The 20,759-nt window shown below is 32.2% G+C and overlaps 1 protein-coding gene across 9 annotated transcripts in view; it reads left to right on the top strand.

Annotated features, from left to right (window-relative positions):
• LOC143241069 (nucleolysin TIAR-like) overlaps window positions 1–20,759 on the top strand; it is a 283,540-nt gene that overhangs the window by 17,167 nt on the left and 245,614 nt on the right. For 3 of the 9 annotated variants that reach the window (XM_076484569.1, XM_076484567.1, XM_076484565.1), the window contains exon 1: window positions 9,575–9,783. The exons of 5 other annotated variants lie outside the window; for them this stretch is intronic. In XM_076484569.1, the coding sequence (XP_076340684.1) occupies window positions 9,721–9,783 (63 nt within the window). In that variant the 5' untranslated portion in view covers window positions 9,575–9,720. Of the gene's footprint in view, window positions 1–9,574; window positions 9,784–20,759 lie in introns of those variants that run through there. One more of the 9 variants, XM_076484568.1, reaches the window with a different exon arrangement.

The raw sequence follows: 20,759 nt of genomic DNA, 5'->3' as shown, positions 1-20,759 counted from the left end.
ATTCCATTTGTACTGATGATGTCCTTAAAATACTCACAGCTATTGACACCTGGATGATTGATGGGAACTTTGCTATGGCATTGCCTGGCTTACTTCAACTTTGTCATCAGAATACTTTTGGAGATACATTCATTTCTGCTGTATATACTCTTTTTCAAATCCAAACTTAGGATGTCTTTGAGAAACTTCTGCAGACAATAATGGACCAACTTTCTGACCCAACCAACTACTGTCATATTTGCCTGAACAAGCTGTTATTCAGGTCATTAGCACTGTATTTGTATGAAAAATTCATACACGAGAATACTTCTACCATTTCACACAGAACATATGAAGAAAAGATCAAGAACTTGGCAGTACGAATACCTACCAAAATGGTGATAACTTTCAACAGTTTTGTGAAACTTGATGCACTTGCCCTCCTTCCTGTAGATGATGTCCCTTCAGGTTTACCTTTGGGAAACCTGCCCATCAGATGCTTTGAGACAATGCCTACGTCAGTGGCATAACGCACCTTCCATGATGTAAGCGTAACTTACAACTGAGTAATCCAGTAATCAACCTGCGCCATGTTCTGCCCAAGTTTCCCTCGCATCTATGGAATGTTCAAGAGGTCACATTTAGTGACTGCCCCAACATTGAAAACCAGTGCGAAGGATTGAATTGCAGATTCTCCCACCTCTTAGGACATTAGCACCCACTTGTATGGAAATGCAACAAGGTTATACAGCAAAAAGAGGCTACTGATGCTGACCAACTACTAAGAGATACCACAGGAAAAAAGAAACTGGTATATGTGGAACTTGATTAACCTGTGTGAAGACTACTTGATGGGATGCAAGGACGTTACCCGATTTCTTCAGAATGCAGGACACAGTATCCATTTCTGGGCATAATTCAGATTTAAATATGTGCCATTTGTTCCTAGTTTCCTCTTGTGCCATTTTTCCCTAACTTAGTATATATGTCTAATTTCACCAAAATAGAAAAACATTCATACCAAAGAAAAACTTTACATAAAATATAACAGACCACATAAAGTATATTTTACTGTTTTATGATCACATAAAGTATATTTTACTGTTTTATGATAGTTTTTCTTCAATAAACATGTTTTGCTGTTCCGTTTTTACGTGCACAGGATTCAAGTTTTTTTCGTTATGCACACATATATACTCATCATTCTGTAACTGGGCAGAGAAGGGAGATTCTTCTCTGAGATGTGAATAGATTTTGTCATTTATTTCCATCCACTTCAGTCACGATTGTTTCTCACTAAATAAACAGTAACAATAACAAAACTCATTATTAATACCATTGGATTTTATTAGAATAGTCAGTAGATTATACTACTGTTTTCTTATACAAGGCTGATAACATTTTGGATACTGACTACAGTTTTCATTGCTGGAGATGTAAACACTGATCTGCATATATATTCAACCAAATGTTATATAATAAGTCTTATTTCATTTTTTAGGGTCATAAGGTTGCCAGCCAAGGTTTACGTATGATACCAGGAAACATTACCTGTGATGATTATACTATAAAGTAATCAGTTTTTAACATTTCTAGAAGTAGTAAGGGGCATTATAAGCTTGTCATAAGTTTTACAGAAATGTTGACGATGGTCGTATGAACAAGTCACAGAAAGGAAATATCTGTTCTTCTTACTAGAATCCCAAGAACTGGGCAAGGCCTAGGGGTTAGCATGCTGGATTGCAAGTCCAAGGATCAATGATTTGGGTTCCACTGCTGAAAAATTTTGCTTTGCACTTTGGGAGTCGAGGCTGAAGTATAAGAGTGACGATTAATTTCCAATATTTGATTAGAGTAGTCTTAAGAAATGGAGGTGTGTACTTTTGACTTGCTATTTTTCTTCTGTTTTGCCAGTTGAAAGTTATATATATGGCTAGTGCTGATGGTCTTTGGGAATAACCGAAACAAACGAAAAGTCCATTATGAATGAAAGAAGACACCTGAAGAAACTCCAAAACCATTGATTGATGATGATGTAAATACATCTGTCTCTGGTGAAAATCATGTGATAAATCTTTAATTTTACTCGCTTGTTCCCATACAACGATTTTCTTACGATATGTGATATAATTTGCTTTGAAAAGTAGTGCTGCACTATTTGCATTATATACTTTCTTAATTAGTCATAAAAATACATCTCATAAGATTTACAATCAAATAATAATCTCTAGTCTACGGTAAATAAGTATCAAGTTTAGATATTATGCTTTATTATCAGCACCAAAGTGTTTTTTTTAAAGTTCATGCATCATAGCGACCTGGTTTCCAAATGTATTCACTGGTTTATATTGTCATGTTCACACACTTTGTATAACTTTACCATTTGATTTATAATCTAGACTTGTTCATAGAGTGTTGGAGTAACTGATGAACATCTACAGAAATAATTGTAAACATCGTGATTTGTTGTAATTCAAAAGCACAGTAGGAGCACAACTTATTAAAAATAAGATATGTTTACTTTTAACTATGCGTGGGGTGTATTTTCTGTAATGTGACAGACCTTATTAATCTTGTTTTCTGAAATTGGAATTTTGGAAAGTTTTTCCTTGTGCTGTCTATATATGTGTTTGTGTAGATATAAAACACATAATTAAATTTTACCGTGAATTTATCAATCAGTGTTAATGTAAACGAGGCCAAGAATTAAGTATTTGTAATATCTCACAGTTTTACTTGAAACATTCTGAGAAGTCTGAAAACATTATAATTAAATTAATTCGTGATTTTTAGTTGGTTTTATAATTAGAACTACTTAGCCATAAGATATGATCTATAGTATTCATGGTTTTAAATCATTGACCACTGATCCTGAATTAATTTTGTTACATTATTGAAATCATTATTATATTTTAGACACAGTGCATTAGTTGGAAATACATTAATATCATGTTAAGTAATATATTAGCTTACTCTGACCTTTGATCACTGTTGTATTGATATCTGCTTAAAATTGATTTAAATTTTTTTTACATAATATTAGGTGATAGTGAAAACATGTTTGTGTTAAATATTAAGTGATCTCCAAGCATTTTAATCTGGATTTGAAGTCAACAGAAGTTTTAGTGTTATGTATTATATATTTGATTTCAAAGTTCAACACAACAATAGACAGAAAGTCTACTTCCCAACAAAGATAATGTATTTCATATAAAAAAACTACAAGTACTTGAAAGTTTGGTTCTTTTGAATTACAGCACATACAAAACTGACTGGCAATTTGTTTTTGAACTTTTAACAGACAGCAGATCCATAATTGCTATAAGTCTGTAACATTGTAGAATATCTGTTAATTTGTTTACGTGTCTTTTTAATTTAACAGATACAACTAAGGTGTGAAAAACTAATATACAGAAAGTACTAAATATCCTGTAGTTAACGCTTTTATCTAATGCAATCAGAGACTACCTGTATAAAACACGTTACGACATGTTTTGCTTTGTTACGGTAGTGTGATTTATTCCTAATACTTAATGTAGAGTATTCTGCTAACGAAATAAAATTTGGCATCATCATTACCCATGATTGTTTTCCCGTTTTTTTCAAAAGTAATGTCGAGCTTTGCTCACGTGCGCAGCTTTTCAAACATGAGACAAGAATGCTCGGACAGACACCATAGTTCGCAATATATATAAGATCCTCTAATGATGTTTTGACTGCATTACTCATGATTGATTGTATTTTCGTGGAATTAAGACATTCAGATAAACTGACTTTTTATTTCGTATTATATCTTCACATGTATTTTCAGTAAATGCAAATATTTACATTTCTCTGATATCCGTTCTTTTCGTTCTGACACAAAAGACGATGTATTGCTTTCTTATTCTGAAATTCTACTGTTGTAGGCTGACGATCGATTAGTTCTTCAACGAACTACAAGAACATGCTGTCAAGTCCATTCTTTTAATGAAGCCTACAAGCTAAAAATATAGTAATAAGGGCTGTATTTTCTGATTGACTGCGGATTATCTCCAAATTAATATTTGTCAGAAGGTTGAGACACGCATTGTTTTCGTGCAGTGATGGAGAACTGTTCTTGTAGTGTTGGGTTCTAAGAATGAAGATATAAGTGATGTAGGTTTAGACCTCACTCAGGAAATGATCTACAATGTGGTCAAATTTAATTTCAGAATAGCCCGCCAGGTTGGTTGGTTTTTTAATATCTAGAGCTTACTCTGCTTTTCGGAGAAGTCGTAATTTTTTCAACCTTTATATCATACTGTTTAAGTGAACAAAATATGGATACTTTATGCTGCTTGTATACTTCACTGTGCGTATAATGAAAAGGGAATACTATTTAAAAATACCTTTTAACTACTTAAGCAGACATCTTAAAACATAAAAGGTTCCTTCTGAGAATTTACTGTTTTCATTACAGAACATTTACTTGAGTGTTAACGAGCATGTTTTGGTTTGTCTCTTATTAAGCACAAAGAACTATCTGTGGTCTGTCCACCACGGGTAGTTAAACTCTATTTTTGAGCATTTTAAGCCCCTGGACTTATAGCTGAACCACCGGCGGACGAATATTTAAGTGAGTAGTGGATTTAAAATTCAATTTGTTTCGTGCATTTTTTTTTCCTTCATGAATAGTATTATTATTCGTTGTCAAAGATCTTTTGTTAATATGCTTTTCATACATTAAACACTGAATTTAAATGAACGGAGTAGTAATGATAAATTCTTTTTTTTTTTTTACGTGACACTGTACTGTGGAACATTGATATATGTTTATGTTATTTTTGTTTTTGTACATTTAAACTGTAACTTAGCATCTTTTTGCCATTATCTATCTATCTGATGTGCTTTTGTTCTCTTGTTGATGTACCGGCACAGTGCAACTGAAGTTATTGAGAAAGCTTCTATAGTGTTTCACTCGCGAAAGTTACAAAGAAGCAGTTGCATATGAAACATCAGCTGGCTTATAACATACAACTAAAGTATCAATGCAATCAAATGCAAGTAAAACTCAATATTGCGAGAATTTTTTCATGTTTGAGGAACTTTATTGTCGAAATAATTAATACTAAATGCTAAACGTTTGAAGTTATTTTTCAACATTGATTGGATATTTTGAACTGATAAATAACGCCTAGTTTAAACTTAGATAAATGGAGAATAACGTCAGTGTAGTGAATATTAATACATCTTGGAACGGCTGGTATGGGTATTAACACTTTTACTGATAAGGAGAGAACAACGTTTCGACCTTCCTAGGTCATCTTCAGGTTAAGAAAGTTGGTTTCTCGTCATCAAGAGTGAATATTAGTTGAGTAAATTCGTAAGAAATTTACTATCTTCTCCTTGCCCCGAATTTCAGCTGTAAATCCAAGTGCTTATAACATTAAAATCTGGGTTCCAGTACTTTTGGTTGGCATAGTATAGATAGTCTAATGTGTAGCTGTTTGCTTAACAACAAACAACTAAGAAACTTGTGTCAGTATAACTTATTTTATTGTTCACCTTTCTATTTGAATATTTAAGGCCATGTTTCATAGCGTATCGTATTAGCCCGTAGTTGAGTCATGGCACTGCAACTTTCGGGTGGCGAGATTGAAACTCATCTCAGAACATGTTCTCCCTTTCAGCCATGGGGTCGTTATTATATAACGGTAAACCCCATTACTCGTTGGTAAAGAATAGTCCAAGACTGGAAAGTGAGTGGTATTAAGTGCTTTACCTCGAGTTGCTCTGCGTGAAATCCAGCATAACAAGCTTGTAGTTAAATAAAAGAATCATATTTGATAATCTCAAATTATATTACGTCATACTTTTTCGTATACACTAAGTGACTAAATTAAATTCAAATATATATATTGAAAACCTTTCAACTATCTCTTCACCACTATAAAAAGCTGAGAAAGTACACAAACATATATTTTTAAATTTTATTACATTCATAAACCGAAAATGTGGTTAATCATTAGCAGTAAAAGAATGTATATGAACATAACATTATGATTATGCTATACAATGATGAATATTTAATAATAAAAATCCACAACACATTTACTGGAGGTTTTATGGGTGCAGGATTAGATATATTTTCACATAATTTTATCTAATTTTTGCTGAATTATGTTGTTTAGGCCTTTTAAAACAGAAGATTTAGATGGCGCTTACTTTATTTTGCAAGAAAACGTTGGATGTTATGTTGTCATAACAAAGTTATCATACAAAGCTCTATAAACGGCTGTTTTTGAACTTGTTAATTCTCCAGTGATGCAGGCTTGTGAATCATAATTTAAGATTGTGTATAATATCCTTGCTTATAATGGAATTCACTTCAAAGTACATGCTGGTCAGTTAGTTATCAACTAGATTTGTATCTGGAGTGGCTAGTATCATTAAGTGTTTTCAAATAACACGTCTACTCTCCACGAAGATACAATAACACGTACAGCCTGTAACTATTTTCTCTAAAATTGATTCTAAAGATGTTTGTTATATAAAAGCAGGTGCTATCTGATTCAAGTATCCCACGCTTTAAAGAATAATGTTTTTTTTTTCTTTTTAGTCTTATCCTTGTTGAATAGGAAAAATGACGGATATGTTTAGGCCCAGGTAGATTCGGTCTTCAGTGTGGGAGGTAAGCCAGCTGCAGGATTGCGCGATGGACCTCTTAGACTGATGATTGCGATAAAAAGTGGCCTTAGTTCCAACTACACGAAAACTTGCACTCCTACAATTATTTATTTAATTTAGTAAGTCAAAACGCACATGAATTAAAACTGTAACAGCAAAAATAAAAGGTATGCTTGTGAGCTTAAGTAAATACCGTTATGTCCACTATGAAAACATTTTTGTGTATATAAAGGAACAAAACTTGAGTGCTCAGCATTGTATATACATGTATTGCAAACTGTGTCCACAATAAAAGTATATAACAAAAATTTGACCAAACTCGTATATAGTAGTTTAGCATGTGTTATTTCGCTGAAGCATCACAAGAAACAACAAAATTTAGATTGTTTTGAAATAGTTGACTTCGCGCAGTATTGTGTACCTGTTTGTGTACAGATTTTAATGTGCATGTACTTTTTCGCAACCTGTAATTCGTTGGTGAAATGTGTATATAACTGTATATATCTGGCAGTGGTCTAAGGTCAAGTTTCAGTTCTAAAGCCTTCATAAAATTTACCAGACGTGTGACGTTACCGTATAAAAGTAAAGACCTCAAAGGCTAATTAAATTTTGTTAGCCCATTTTAAATAAAGATATATTCAACATTAATTAACTATTTAAGACTACTTGCATTAAAGCCAAATTCAGTATGCATATAGATAGTGGAAAGACTTAACACGCAATCCAACTTTGAAATTAAGCAGCAATACAAAACAACTGGACATCAAACAAAAATCGCTAACAATAGAAACAAGTTTTAAAATCGCATGTCTTATTTACTTGTATCTCTAACTGCACTATATTATCAAGTCTTGACTTTTATAATGCCTTGCGTGCCTCCTCTCCTACTAAAAAACAAACAAACAGGGTTTTATTATAAAAGATAATTTCCTATTTAAATCGAATAATTATTTTTAATACACTCGCAGTTTTTGAATTGTTGGGACTTAGTCTCAGTTTCAGGTACCTGATATCAGTGATTATACTCCTGTTACAAAATATCTGACCTAATTTCGTATATTTGCTGTTTGTTATTTGAAATTCATAACGTGTTAGTGACTATTTCAGAAGCTTTTATTTGTCGTGACACCTTAGTTTTCGATTTTATACACGCGACTTTCTAACGATGTTACATTTATACCATCAGATACTAAAACGTAATAATAATAAAAATTGAAGTTGTAACTAACTGTCTATGGGATGGATTTTTGGATGAACATCTGACCCATATGAGAATCGATGTCTGTGTAAAACAAATGCAACGTATTTTCAAAATACATCAAATTTGGTATTTACATGAATGGCTGGCTACCAATTTCATGAACCCTAATTTTTAGAAAAAATATAAAAAGGAGTGGCGTAGCTAGATCTAGGAACTAATTGCAGTGCTTAGTATTTCAGTTGCTTGTATGAAAGTTATCATATTATCGTAATAACGTTTTCATTGCGTAAAATACTTATATAAATTTCTGTTTTTATAAAAATGGAACTTGTGTATAGGAACCCATGACAAGTAACTATATAAAGGTCGAAATATCCAAGTATGAAAACAGTTTAACGTGCTGAACAATCCTTATGAACTATTTGTCTTGACTGTGCTAGATATTTTTAGTAATACCCAAAAATAATATCGACATTTTTAGATCTACTGCTCGCAGTTACGTAATTCATCTTGATATAGGAACACACAGTGCACGCTTTACAAACACCAAGTATTCAAAACGTATTTGGGATAAATCTTGGGTTTCTTTGACATGTACTGCTTTGGCTCTTCTGGGATGGCAGAGGGTAAAACCTCTTGTACAAGTAAAATCATAGTTAATCCTGTTATTTATGTCTGAACAGCATTATTAAGCTGCATAAGTATAGCAGTTGAATGTTATAGAAGCCACAGGATTTGCTTCAAAACTTTGAAAAAGCACGTTATCCTGCTGTAGATATGGTCTGACTGTGTGATATATTCTCACATACAACATATAATCGCTGCAAAAAAATTAGGATTTTTCCATTTCCTAAGGATGCGATGTATGCGTACCAAAATGTACAGATATTATGCCTTTATAGTTATGGTACAACGCAGCAAAACGGTTAAAAGGAGAAGAAAATTCAATTTCTGCTGGCAAACCTATTCTTTGTTTTCAGGTTGTAGAAATACGCGTTTTAGATGGTTTTTCGTTTCATACGATTCAACAAGATAGAAACTAACAGTAAAAACTGTGTGCTTGTGTTTATATATGAAAGCACGCTTCATCGTTACCCCGTTGGCTCAGCGGCAAGCTTGAAAGTTTATAACACTGCTTTTCAGGGTTCGACCCCCAATGGGATCTCTAATGCAAACAATCCGCTTTGTAGCTTTCTATAGCGTAGTATCATAATATTAACAATCGAGGCGTATCAGGCATGATATAATGTTTAATGTGATTTTAATGTTTCCGTTATTTTACGTCGTAGAAACCAAACTCCTATGTATGGTCCTCTATTTGTTTGTTGCAGAGTTGTAGAGGATTTTAAGAAGAAAGGATTTATATATTAACTACGTAAAATGTATCGCAGATGTACTTTTTTACTTATGAAAATATGTAATTAAAAACTATGAAAAGTTTGGTACCAAAAGCATTAGTTTTTGGTGTCTTATCAGAGCTTTTTCTTGTGTTATAATTTAAACATAATGCTTTCAGATGTTTTTGTTGAGCCAAAAACATTTTTGAATAATTATTTTTTTTGTACAAAGAGCATTAGCAGCTTTTAATTTTTCGTACAGTGACTGTTTATATGTTTTGAATCCTGTAGAGAAATGAGTTCTATTTGGAAAAGCATTATTAACAATAAATCGTTGAATGTCACGAAGCGACTGTTGTCATTAACGAAGCACCCTCCCCTGGAGGCGAGTGCGCTGAGCACGTGCAGAACACTCGTGATCACCCTAGTTTGGTAACGTTTTGGTTTCGCGACAGTCTTTACTTCAGCGGGCAGATCAGTGTTCAGTCTGTGATCCAGCTTTGCTTGACGTTGTTGTGTTTGTTTGGCTCTATCGAATTTTCCGTTCTATATACAATGCTCGGCAACGACATGCAGTGGGCTTGTGGTACACCTTTGACAAATCCCTTTGTACTTTGGGTAAAGTACTTTTTCTCTTGTGATGCTTGGTTTTGTTATGTTGGTTGGTATATCTTTCACCTCTGTTGAAAATAGATATAAAACGTTTTCTTTCTTTTCCTCTCCTTTCTAACACAATGTTCAAATTATAAATTAATCCAGTGATTAAGGGCCGATATTAATAGGTTGTTATTTGTTAAACATTCGTTGACTTTTTCTATTTTTTTAAGGATTTGAAACATGTAGGCTTAATAAAAGCCACGCTATGCAAGCCTCAAGTTTTATCATTGCGTGTTCGTACTTCTCTTTTCTTCCTATTTATTAATTTCCTGTGGTAACTTGCTCAGTGAACTCCTTGTTTTTGTACTGCAAGTTTTGATATAAAAATGTGAACAAAAAAGCATGGTTGTTCAACACCCCCGATCTGAATAAAATATCCCAGTTCTGGTGATCTTAAACTTAGTTGCAATAAGACTTTTAAAATATGTAGTTGCAGGGGTGAATAGATACAGCTGTGAGAGCACTAAAGTTGATTACATCTAATCCTAGCCTTTATGAAAAGAGGGGAAGGTTGAAAGTTTTACGAGCACTCTGCTTTCATTTTTCCCTTGAAGGGCAGTTTCATTTGTTTAATGAAACTAGGGGGTGGCTGTATAGTCCACGAGTGTGGTTGTGCGCTTGGAGATAGTATTGTAGTACTGTCCAAACAAACATCTGCACGAAAAATGTTAATGTAAAGTGTGGTGTGTGTGGCGAGAGGTGGGGCGTAATATAGAGGTACGTACACTCGCTTCATCTGTATATTGTGCCACAGATACATCAGTTCTTTTGTCTGTTCTCGTATACCACTCCATATTAATGTAGTACTCAGCAAAATTATATTATTTATGCATAACCATTAGGCAAAATTGAAAAGAAAAATATTTATAGGTTACGTTACCGAGCCAATTTGAAACTGTCATGTTGTAAGTTTATTACTCAAACTTTTGTATTAAAATATGTTTTATATGAAGCTGCCGGAAATGTCCTATAAACACACTCTTCGTGTTGAACTTTTATACAAGTTTTGTATTTTTAAATTAACACTAATGATTTATTACACATTTTCTCAGTTTGAGGGATGGGATTTCTGTTTATTTATGTTATTAAAATAAAACAATCTAATAAATCATCTAAGTGGAGAAGGTTATTGATAAGTATATGGCAGTAACGCCTATTGTAGTAGGTTTTAGTTTTGTTACTTATGGTAAAGGTTGCGTGTTGCTGTTGTTCAGTACTTTAATTAATATTAGTTAAAAATAATAAGAAAAGGCAGCATTCATTATTCTTAAAATTCATACTAGCTACATAAGCCGATGTATTTTTCCCTTTGAGTTTTGATAGTCCTCTGTGTTCACGTACTTTCTGTTATTATTCCAGAGACGTGTAATGCTGGAATGCGTGCGTGAAACGTTTTGTTGTGTTCAAACTCTAACAGTGTAACTGGACAAATGACTTCAATTGGAGGTGGGGGGATATATTCTTGACTGGATATTTTATACAACATTGCGTTACTCTAACCTCTTCTCGGCACTCTTATATTCACATTCAACAAAATTAAAGCTGAGAATTTCAAATCAACTGGGATACGACATAGTAGTGTGTGGAGAAGATGTATAAATCACTATCAGCAGATCGCATGACAAACAACTGTATCTCAAGACGACTGGTATGGGTATTGAAACTTATTAAAATAAAGTACAAAACAATGTTTTGGATTTCAAGTTGAAGTAATTCTTCATCAATTTTACTATTTGTCATAACATATTACAGTTAGGGAAAGAATTTTTTGACCATATATTATTAATTATTACTATGGGTTTAAACATATATGACAGGAGTTGGCTCTGTGGATGTTCCAGATTTCGAAGCTGGCCAGGTGAATTCGAATTCATGCGATAGTATACAATATTCCCTGCATTTTAAAACAATGAATGAGTCATAAGAGTGACAGTTTCTTAGCATAATGGTAAATTTTTTGAAAAGTCATAATTGTTGGATGTATCAGGAAAAACATTAAAATAGGTATTAACTTTATTCTTAAAAGAAATAAAACTTAAACGTTTCGTTTCAGTTCGTGATGTAATAATACATGGAATACTTGTAGGATTAAAAGAAATTACAAAAAATCCAATTTATTTTAAATAATAACCTTCTATATTCATGCGTAAGCGATCAATTCTGCCTTTGGTAAGTGCTTTGGTGTTTTTGGTTTCTTTGCCCATATGTTAACCATACTAGAGTTTAAAATGTACAGACTGCAGCAGACTAAAAACAAAAATTCTTGAGAATAATAGAGACTTAGTATGGTGATAAGTGAGCGTGTGTGAGTGACTCATTATTGATCTGCGAGATCCACCAAATGCGCTGAGAGAATTATTCTGCAAGCTGATTGTTGTTTTTCTCTCATTTCTGCATGACTGATGTTGAATTTCATACTGTTACATAACAGTGTATTGGTTACACAGTCTAAGAAAAGATACCTTGCTGTAGTATATTTAAGAAAAGGCAGCTTGTTTTTATATAAATAAACATATAGATAACACCACTAGGAAACTTAATATAAAGTAAGCGCAGACAATTAAAATTGTAGTTGTAGCTTTTTTTGGGGGGGGATTATATTGTTTGATATGTGAAAATCTTTGTAAGAAATGTTTAGGCTTAATCACGGTGCTTGGATGTTGGTAGATGCAACACAGTGAATGATAACGTATTCTGTCTGAAAAACTTTACAAAACCTGAAGGGAAGATTTAAAGGGCTAGTTCTAATGTTGTGGCTTTTTATGTGAAAAAAGTGGAAAATGAGACTTTTTCAGTGTTATAAAAAGGTATTGAATATTGCGAGTTGAGAAGTATTTACCTTCGTAGGTAAATTATTCGAGGGATTGTTCATAAATTACACAATGACTGTTAAAATTTCACCATGAAATAATGTCAAAGTTCTGAGTATTTTTTATTGTAACCGTATTTCAGAATTGTCTGTTTTTATTTTAACCACATTTGTAAAATACCTGCTATAAAAATATTGATTTTTACGGTTAGTATTTTTTGGAAGAATGCTGTTTTACAGTTATTTAACAGGATGTGTGATAGCTTTTATAAAAATTAGAAAGAACCATCAAGTAATAGTAGTAGTGAACTTGAAACATCAGGTTTGTATAGTTAATTTTCTAGAAGTCTGTAATTGTGAAATAAACTAAAAAATGAAAACAACAAAAAACAACAAAATACAAATGTTTTTATATTTGTTCTTTAATAGGTTGTCCAAAATGTACATGGAACTTATGTATTAATTACCAGTTTTCAAAATATTTTATATACCAATGGTAGTAACAGCGGTAGGTTCAAACTAAACTCGCATCGTTCAGCTTAATTTGTATCAGTTTTACCACTATACTGAGAAACATATTTGTTCTTAATGATATTAAATTGTACTATGCCTAAAATAATATTAAGTACACTTAATTCTTAATTAAATTCTGCAATAACAAACAAACATACACATACAACAGACAAAGCAGTAGACTTTGAAAACATTTGTGAAGTAATGATAACATCCTTCACAAAAAAGTGATTTTACACCCACAGTAGAATCATTAAGTACTAATATTTGTAAAAGGGTTTACTTTGAAATCTTACTATCAACTTCAAAAATGAATTCAAATTTCAGGTATCACAATTTTTGTAATGTAAGTGATTTTGTTAACTGTTTTTATTTTTATCACATCACTTATCGAAATAAATTTCCAGTCTGTTTATAAATTTACACCTTTTAAAGATGTGAATTCTCACTTTGTTGGAAACATCTCATAAAGATTACAAAGTATATTTTAATATCCACCAAATAACACTGATAAAATCAAGAAGTGTTTGGTTACCAATGTATTTGTATTAAAGTTTAAACAACTTTACACAACACAAGCTCAGCTACATACAAAATCTGTGTCAATACAGAACAGTGAGTATGAAAGAAAATCCAGATATTTTGAAGTTCATTTATGTGATAAAGCTACTATATTTCACAACAAACCATGTTGTGGGATTCATTGATGGAATAGCCACTGGTTAATAGGCATGAAAAATGTATAAGGCCGAATTGGTATTTCAATAGCCCAACTATTTGTTTTTGTATGCCATAATTACTAAATTATTACTTATTGTAAAGGTATACGTACCTACATAAATTTCAATGATTTCTTCCACAGTATTATGAAATTAAAATAATTGATGCTGTAAGCAGGTTTGAAACAGCCATAAAATCCATGATAAGATAACCAATCTATATATATATATGATCCTGATGTATTGGAAATATAATTCAGATTATATAAAAAGTAAAATGTCTGGAAAGGCTATCCAGTCTTTACACAGATGAAATCAAAATAACTACTTGGGGTATGACTTTCAGAATATTCCTCCCTTTTCTATCATATATATTAAATAGCCACAAAATTTTGAGGATGATACTAGTTAGGTTTCCTAAACAGCTGTTTCTTCTCATACCAAAAAAAACAGCTTACATTAAAAACAGTATTCTGTAGTCTCAGCAAAAGGTAATCACATAGGTTAGAAAGTTATAGATACAAAACTAAATTATTATACATTTCAATTCCCCAGTCGATGACTGAGAACTGAGTTATGAATATACATTTGTACATCTACATACACATCTCACAGAAGTTCAGAAATTAGCATGCACTTTCACATAAAGATTTCATAAGTTCTGTGTTAGGTACACCTGGCATTTTTAGTGTTGTTGAAATATATCACTGTAATCATATCTAGAACTGATAACAATGAATTACACAAAGTTCATTCTTACCCAGAGGTTTACTGCTGGATAAATTCAGTTGATACTAGAAGTCTCGATAAATGTTCTTAATTAAACATGAAAAATAATGCAAACATTAATGGTATGGTTTATTCAAAAGTAACAGGGCCAACAATGAAACATTTTCTGTAAAATTAAAATATTCTCTGGCAAATGAATCTTCTCCTGCTTATATAAAAATTAAAAAATAAGCATACCTCTAAGAACTTATATTAGAAATGGTCTGAATTTTGTTGAAAGATGTAGTTTTGTGCTTTAAGATGAGTTGTTAAACATGATTTAAGAGCTGTGTAATGGTAGTATTGTTACTGCTGTTACACTAAATAAAGTTTGTTTAATCCATATAGATAATCTAGCTTTAATATTATAAGCACAATTAAACTGCACTACAAACTACTTGCAAGCATACCATTACAAAAAAATGCATCCAAACTGCTATGTGCACCTTAACTTCCTTTGACTTGCACCAGTTGATTTCTCATACATTTGTATGGTTGTAGTTATTAACTGAATACAAGAAAAAAAAAAAAAAATTTAATGTAGAGTTTTCGAAGTAACTCATTCTGGTATGTAACTAAAACTAATTTCCTCTTATTTCCTTCTTGTTCAAAGTCATCTATATCTATATATAACATTGTAACATGAATTTGTTTTATGCTTTATTTGTGTACAAATACATATTATCCAGTATTTAAAGAAAAATGTTTGCTATGCTTCCCAGCTAAAACTGCTGACATAACTCTTGTTTGTAAATTATTACTCTAACAAATGCTACTGCAATGTCAATAATTCTTATTTATATAAAACCAAGGTACTGGATGTAACTTCTTTCTTCTTTAAATGGAATTCTGCTTTTCCAAATTTCTATCCATACTTTTCACAACTGACATATTTTATTGATGCCTAGTGCTACCATTAACCCAATGGCTAGTATATTGTAGTTTTATTGATTATCCAGAAATATGATTATAAAACTTAGTTTATGCTCAATATTATTGTGTTTGTGCCTTTGGAAGGAAGGAGTTCATTGTTGTGTATTCTAACATATACACATATATATAGGATACTTGTGTATTCTAACATAAATAATCACTCAACACTGATAGAACTGCTTTGGTCCAGTCAAACATGGAAGTGAATCATGGAGCTTTCATTTGCACACATCTAAAGTAGTTCCTTTTAGTTTATGCACTTTTAAGTATACTGTATTCATGTTGTCATAAAACATGTAGAGATAAAAAGATGACATGTGATACAAAAATGTATTTTGTTTTGTTTTAGAATTTCGCACAAAGCTACTCGAGGGCTATCTGTGCTAGTCATCTCTAATTTAGCAGTGTAAGATTAGAGGGAAGGCAGCTAGTCATCACCACCCACCGCCAACTCTTGGGCTACTCTTTTACCAACGAATAGTGGGATTGACCGTTGAATTATAACACCCCACGGCTGGGAGGGTGAGCATGTTTAGCACAATGCGAGGGCACGAACCCGCGACCCTCGGATTACGAGTCGCACGCCTTACACGCTTGGCCATGCCAGGCCCAACAAAAATGTAATTTACTTAGGAATAAGTTTGTGAGATGTCAGCTTGGACATTCATGCAAAACTATATGCTCTGTCTGAGGCCAGATGTAAGAAGGTAGTTGGCCAAATGCATTTTATACCTGAATATTTGCATATTATACAACACTGATGTAAAGAGGTTGTAGAGGTGGCAACATATTGCATATTTAAATAATAATTATTCTTATGTAAAATTAAAATAATCAAATTTAAATGGGTTATAGCTCATTGTTTTTCATTTTTCTCTTGTTATTTGTAGTGCTAATTTACTTAATTAGTAGATCAACTTGTTTATAAAGATTACACAATTGTTAAATTAATTTTATCATATAAAAGAAAAGGTAATAATATCTTGGAGCTTTGGCATTTTAAAATGTCTAGTTTACATAAGGTAACATTTCATATCTTATGGTCCTTTCCTTGACTATTTACATCAAGAACTCTTATACTCTTCTTAGTTGCAGTTTTCTCTTGAATTAGAGCAAATGCAGGTGAAGCCAAAAGTTGACAAATTTTAGAAGTTGCATTTCTTTGCTTTCAGGCATAAAGTTCTGCTATTTTGTGATTATAAAAGCATGAAAAGTATGGGATTTCAGCATTTCAAAGATTGAAAGGATTATCTGTATTATTAAACCCCATTGATAAAGCTGTGGAAGGCTTTATTGCAGGAAGATTAAAATGGGCTAATCTATGGCCAACTACCAGAGGAAGTGAAGAAGCAAAATACTTTTTTTCATTGGAAGTAACCTAAGAACACAGTGGTTTATTATAGATAAATTATAAAATTCTTTCAGAACTCTTCTAGACAAGGTAATTTATCCAAAATTTTTATGAAGGTTGCATCAGCCATGTTCACAAACTTTTTCAGTGCACACAGCGGAATGGATGTCCAGTTGTCGATGGTTTTACCATTGTTACTTAGCTTATGAAGTACATCGTCACATTGGACTAGCTAATATCTACTTAGGTGTGTGGAAATGCCTTTTTTAATTTACTATCGTTCTACTGATGATAAATTTTGAAAATGTTCAGTACATGTCCGTAAAAATATTTCAATAAATGTATGGAATTACTATTATGGTAATTGGAGAGGAATGTCACAACAAATGCTTCACAGTATTAAACTAATGTGCTAAAACCATTATACTGCATGTTAATACCACCTTTATATGGATTAAATAACAATAAGGGATTCTTCTAAGACAAGAGCATCCAGTCACATATCCAAGTCAACATGTTTATTAATGCATTAAATGCATATTTGTAAAGCAATTTGTTATAATGTTTTATTACATCTCTCATTGATGTATTTACCTTTTGCTTGCTCAAATGGCTTTTAGGAAGTTGTCGTTCACGGATCGTTTGTACACTTAGAAAAGCATCTATAGAAAAGGAAGATAATATTGACCTATCTGTGTTGTACAGAAACCTCTTCTGTTAAATGCCACACAGTAAAATCTTGTACATGTATGTATGTGCAAAAACATAACTTGGGAAAAGGGATGTGTTGGCATCCAGGTTCCACATTGGGCCATTTTTTCTTCACAACCAGATCTACCCAGTGTACTGTTAAAATTTTAAGTACCTAAAACTATTGCAAAAAGTTTTGAAAACAACTTTTCCAGTATAAATTTGATAGTTATTAGCTTTAGACCAAGACCTGAAATACCACAACTTTCTATTTTGTTGAATGTCAACATGTTCTACTGGCAGAATATCATTCAGAAGAACAGGTGTATGTCTGTTCATTACCTATTAATGTGTAAAAAGAAGAAATAAACCAAAAATAGTTATATGCATACATACATACATACATACATACATATTATGTCTCATCCTAAGAATGGTTCTTAATGGATGCATGTTAATTACTGTGTTAAAATTTAATAATACTTTTGTTACTGCAAAGCTTATAAATCATTCTCATCTAATGCTAAATGAATTTTAAAAAACATTTTCCAGATTATTCAAGTTATTTTTATATTAATAAAAATTTAAATCTACACTGTCCATGTAAGTATTTCTCCTTCACCAAAATTAGTATGGAGGCTTATTAGTTCCATGGGAGGGTACATATAGATTTTTAAATTTGCAGTTTTTATGGGCATTTTTTGCTACAATTTCTCCCCCTTTTTGCTGGATCTTCACCAAATTTGGCATTATTTTTGGATCCATGCAGAGATACATGCAAATTTGCTGTTTCACATTTTGTGTTTTACAGTATTTATGTGTGTGTGTGTTTGTTGTTTTTTTTACAACTGTATATAAGGGAAGCAACTTTTCATGCCCTAAGATAACCTTTCATTAATCATGAATTTATGTAACTCCCTTCAGGGAATGAATATTCCACCTGGTTTTCTATACTTTGAAGAAAATGCATGTTTGAACACATTTTTACTTTCAGATAGGTTTGCTGTGCAATTTTCTGAAACTACTTATAAATTTAGTATTTTGTTGAGTTCTGAGAAGTCTGTTTGCAGTTGATAAAACTGGATGACTCAAAGAGTTTAAAGAAAGATGTATCAGTGTCAATTATATATAGTGGAGGTAGAATAGCAACTCTCTAAGGATGAATATTTCTTTAATCTCGACCATGTTGAAGAATACCAAACCACTCTAAAGAATACCATAAACAATACAATAGATGCAGAACAATTCCCACTAGACACACAATTTAATGGTAGAAAAACTATGGACATCTTTCTTTTGCATCTTACTTAAGATACATAAGCCTGAAAATCCTGGGAGACAAACAGTATATACATATAACTGTCACACAGAGTTAATTTGTAGATTATTAGACAAAATTGTGATAGATTTTTATATGCTCTTCCAACCTATATCAAAAATAGCATTGAAGCTGTTCAAGTATTTGATGAAATTTTCCTAGCTACTACTAATCTATTGCTATTCACAAGAGATATTAAGTCCTTATATTTCATCATATCTACAACCTTAACTCAACTGATGACAAGCACTAGAACCTGAAAACACACTAGTAAGACTAGTTGAACTCATCTTGATATTAAGTGTTTTCTCTTCACTGTTCATTTACAAACAAGTAAAGGTTGTGGACATAGTACAAAGATGTGACAGAAATGTTCACTGGCTCACCAATGTCGAGTTTTATAGGACCGTATTCTTTCCAGTAGGTGTCTGTGATTTTTTGATAAAAAAAATTTCAACAATAAACAAAACACAATCCATTTATTTTAAAGTAATAATTATAATGTTGCCAAGAGTAGTAATATTAGTAATATTACAAATAATAGTGTGCACCTGATAAAGAAAGTTCTAGGGAAACGCTATTATTCGTAGTATTACTAGAGCTGTAGCTTTTGTTAACACTAATATAGGTCTAAGAATGCTATGAATGCGTCGAAAGCGCTCGGTTTATGGTGTTTTGTATTTTTATCACTAACAGAAGCAGTTTTGAGTTAATTTCCATCCATATTAAAAGGTATGGTTTCAGTTTTTATAACCCAAATGAACTTGCACTTTCTGTAATTATAAAGGTAAAAAAGTTTAATGTAATCAGCAAACTTTACTAATTTAGCCCAAATTTATAAAAATATCGTTGATAAATCGGAACAAGATGTAATCTTAAATAGCTGTGGCATTTGAAATTATTTTAGGAACGATTAGAATAAATTTAGAAGTCCATTTTATTTTATTATTAGCTATATTTTTGTGTGTTAGCAATATCAAGTGTGGAGCTCCTGTGTAACCGATTGGATTTTATTACTCATCAGGATCTCTACCATCCTCCCGTCAAATTGAAATTCTTTTGTGCAGGATTAGAATAAATTAAGCTGTGAGATCTTGGGCATGGTCAGATTCATCAGTGGAAGAGATTTGACCTCCTGAGATCTCAAACTGGTCGAAAGATGGAGTTATGAGCTAAAAGTTTATACTTGGGGAAGACAGAAAAATTTAGAGCCGTTCTTTGAGCCGCTTGTCCGCAGCTAAAAAACACAGATTCAAGTATTGGCTTTTTAAACGTTCTATTAATAAGGGTATGTTTTTTACTGATTTTATTAATCAGTATTTTGGTGTCTCCCAGCCAGCCACCCTATAAGTATACTGCATTTAACTAATTTTTCTACACACCCCACCAATGTAAATTTCGTGATTATTATTTTTTAAAACCAAAGCACACCATGTCCAAAATCCTTTCAAATGACCATGTAACAAGCACTTCCTTTTTCCTTTCGCATTTGCCGCAGAGGGCTGTATTTATTCACGCCATCGATCCAACTCTTTCAGTGTTGCTCTCTTGCTTTGAATCCTGTTACTTTCGTATTATTTTATCGTGTCGCTTATTGATTAGACTGTATTCTTACCATGTGGCCTAACCACACAAGTAACATCTTCAAAGGAAAAAAAATGACTCATTAGTAAGCTGTGGTGAATCCATATTACCTTTAATCTTTGAAATTGAGTTTCACTAAATTATTTCGTAATTTTTTGATCGACAGACTTTTAAAATATTTCCCGATACACAAAGACAAATTCGTTTATAATTTCATGACAAGTCATATCATTCCCGATGAAAATTAGAAGT

The sequence above is a fragment of the Tachypleus tridentatus genome, chromosome 13 (assembly GCF_004210375.1).
Source record: "Tachypleus tridentatus isolate NWPU-2018 chromosome 13, ASM421037v1, whole genome shotgun sequence".
Taxonomy (NCBI): domain Eukaryota; kingdom Metazoa; phylum Arthropoda; class Merostomata; order Xiphosura; family Limulidae; genus Tachypleus; species Tachypleus tridentatus.
This window is presented reverse-complemented; position numbering and strand designations above follow the sequence as displayed.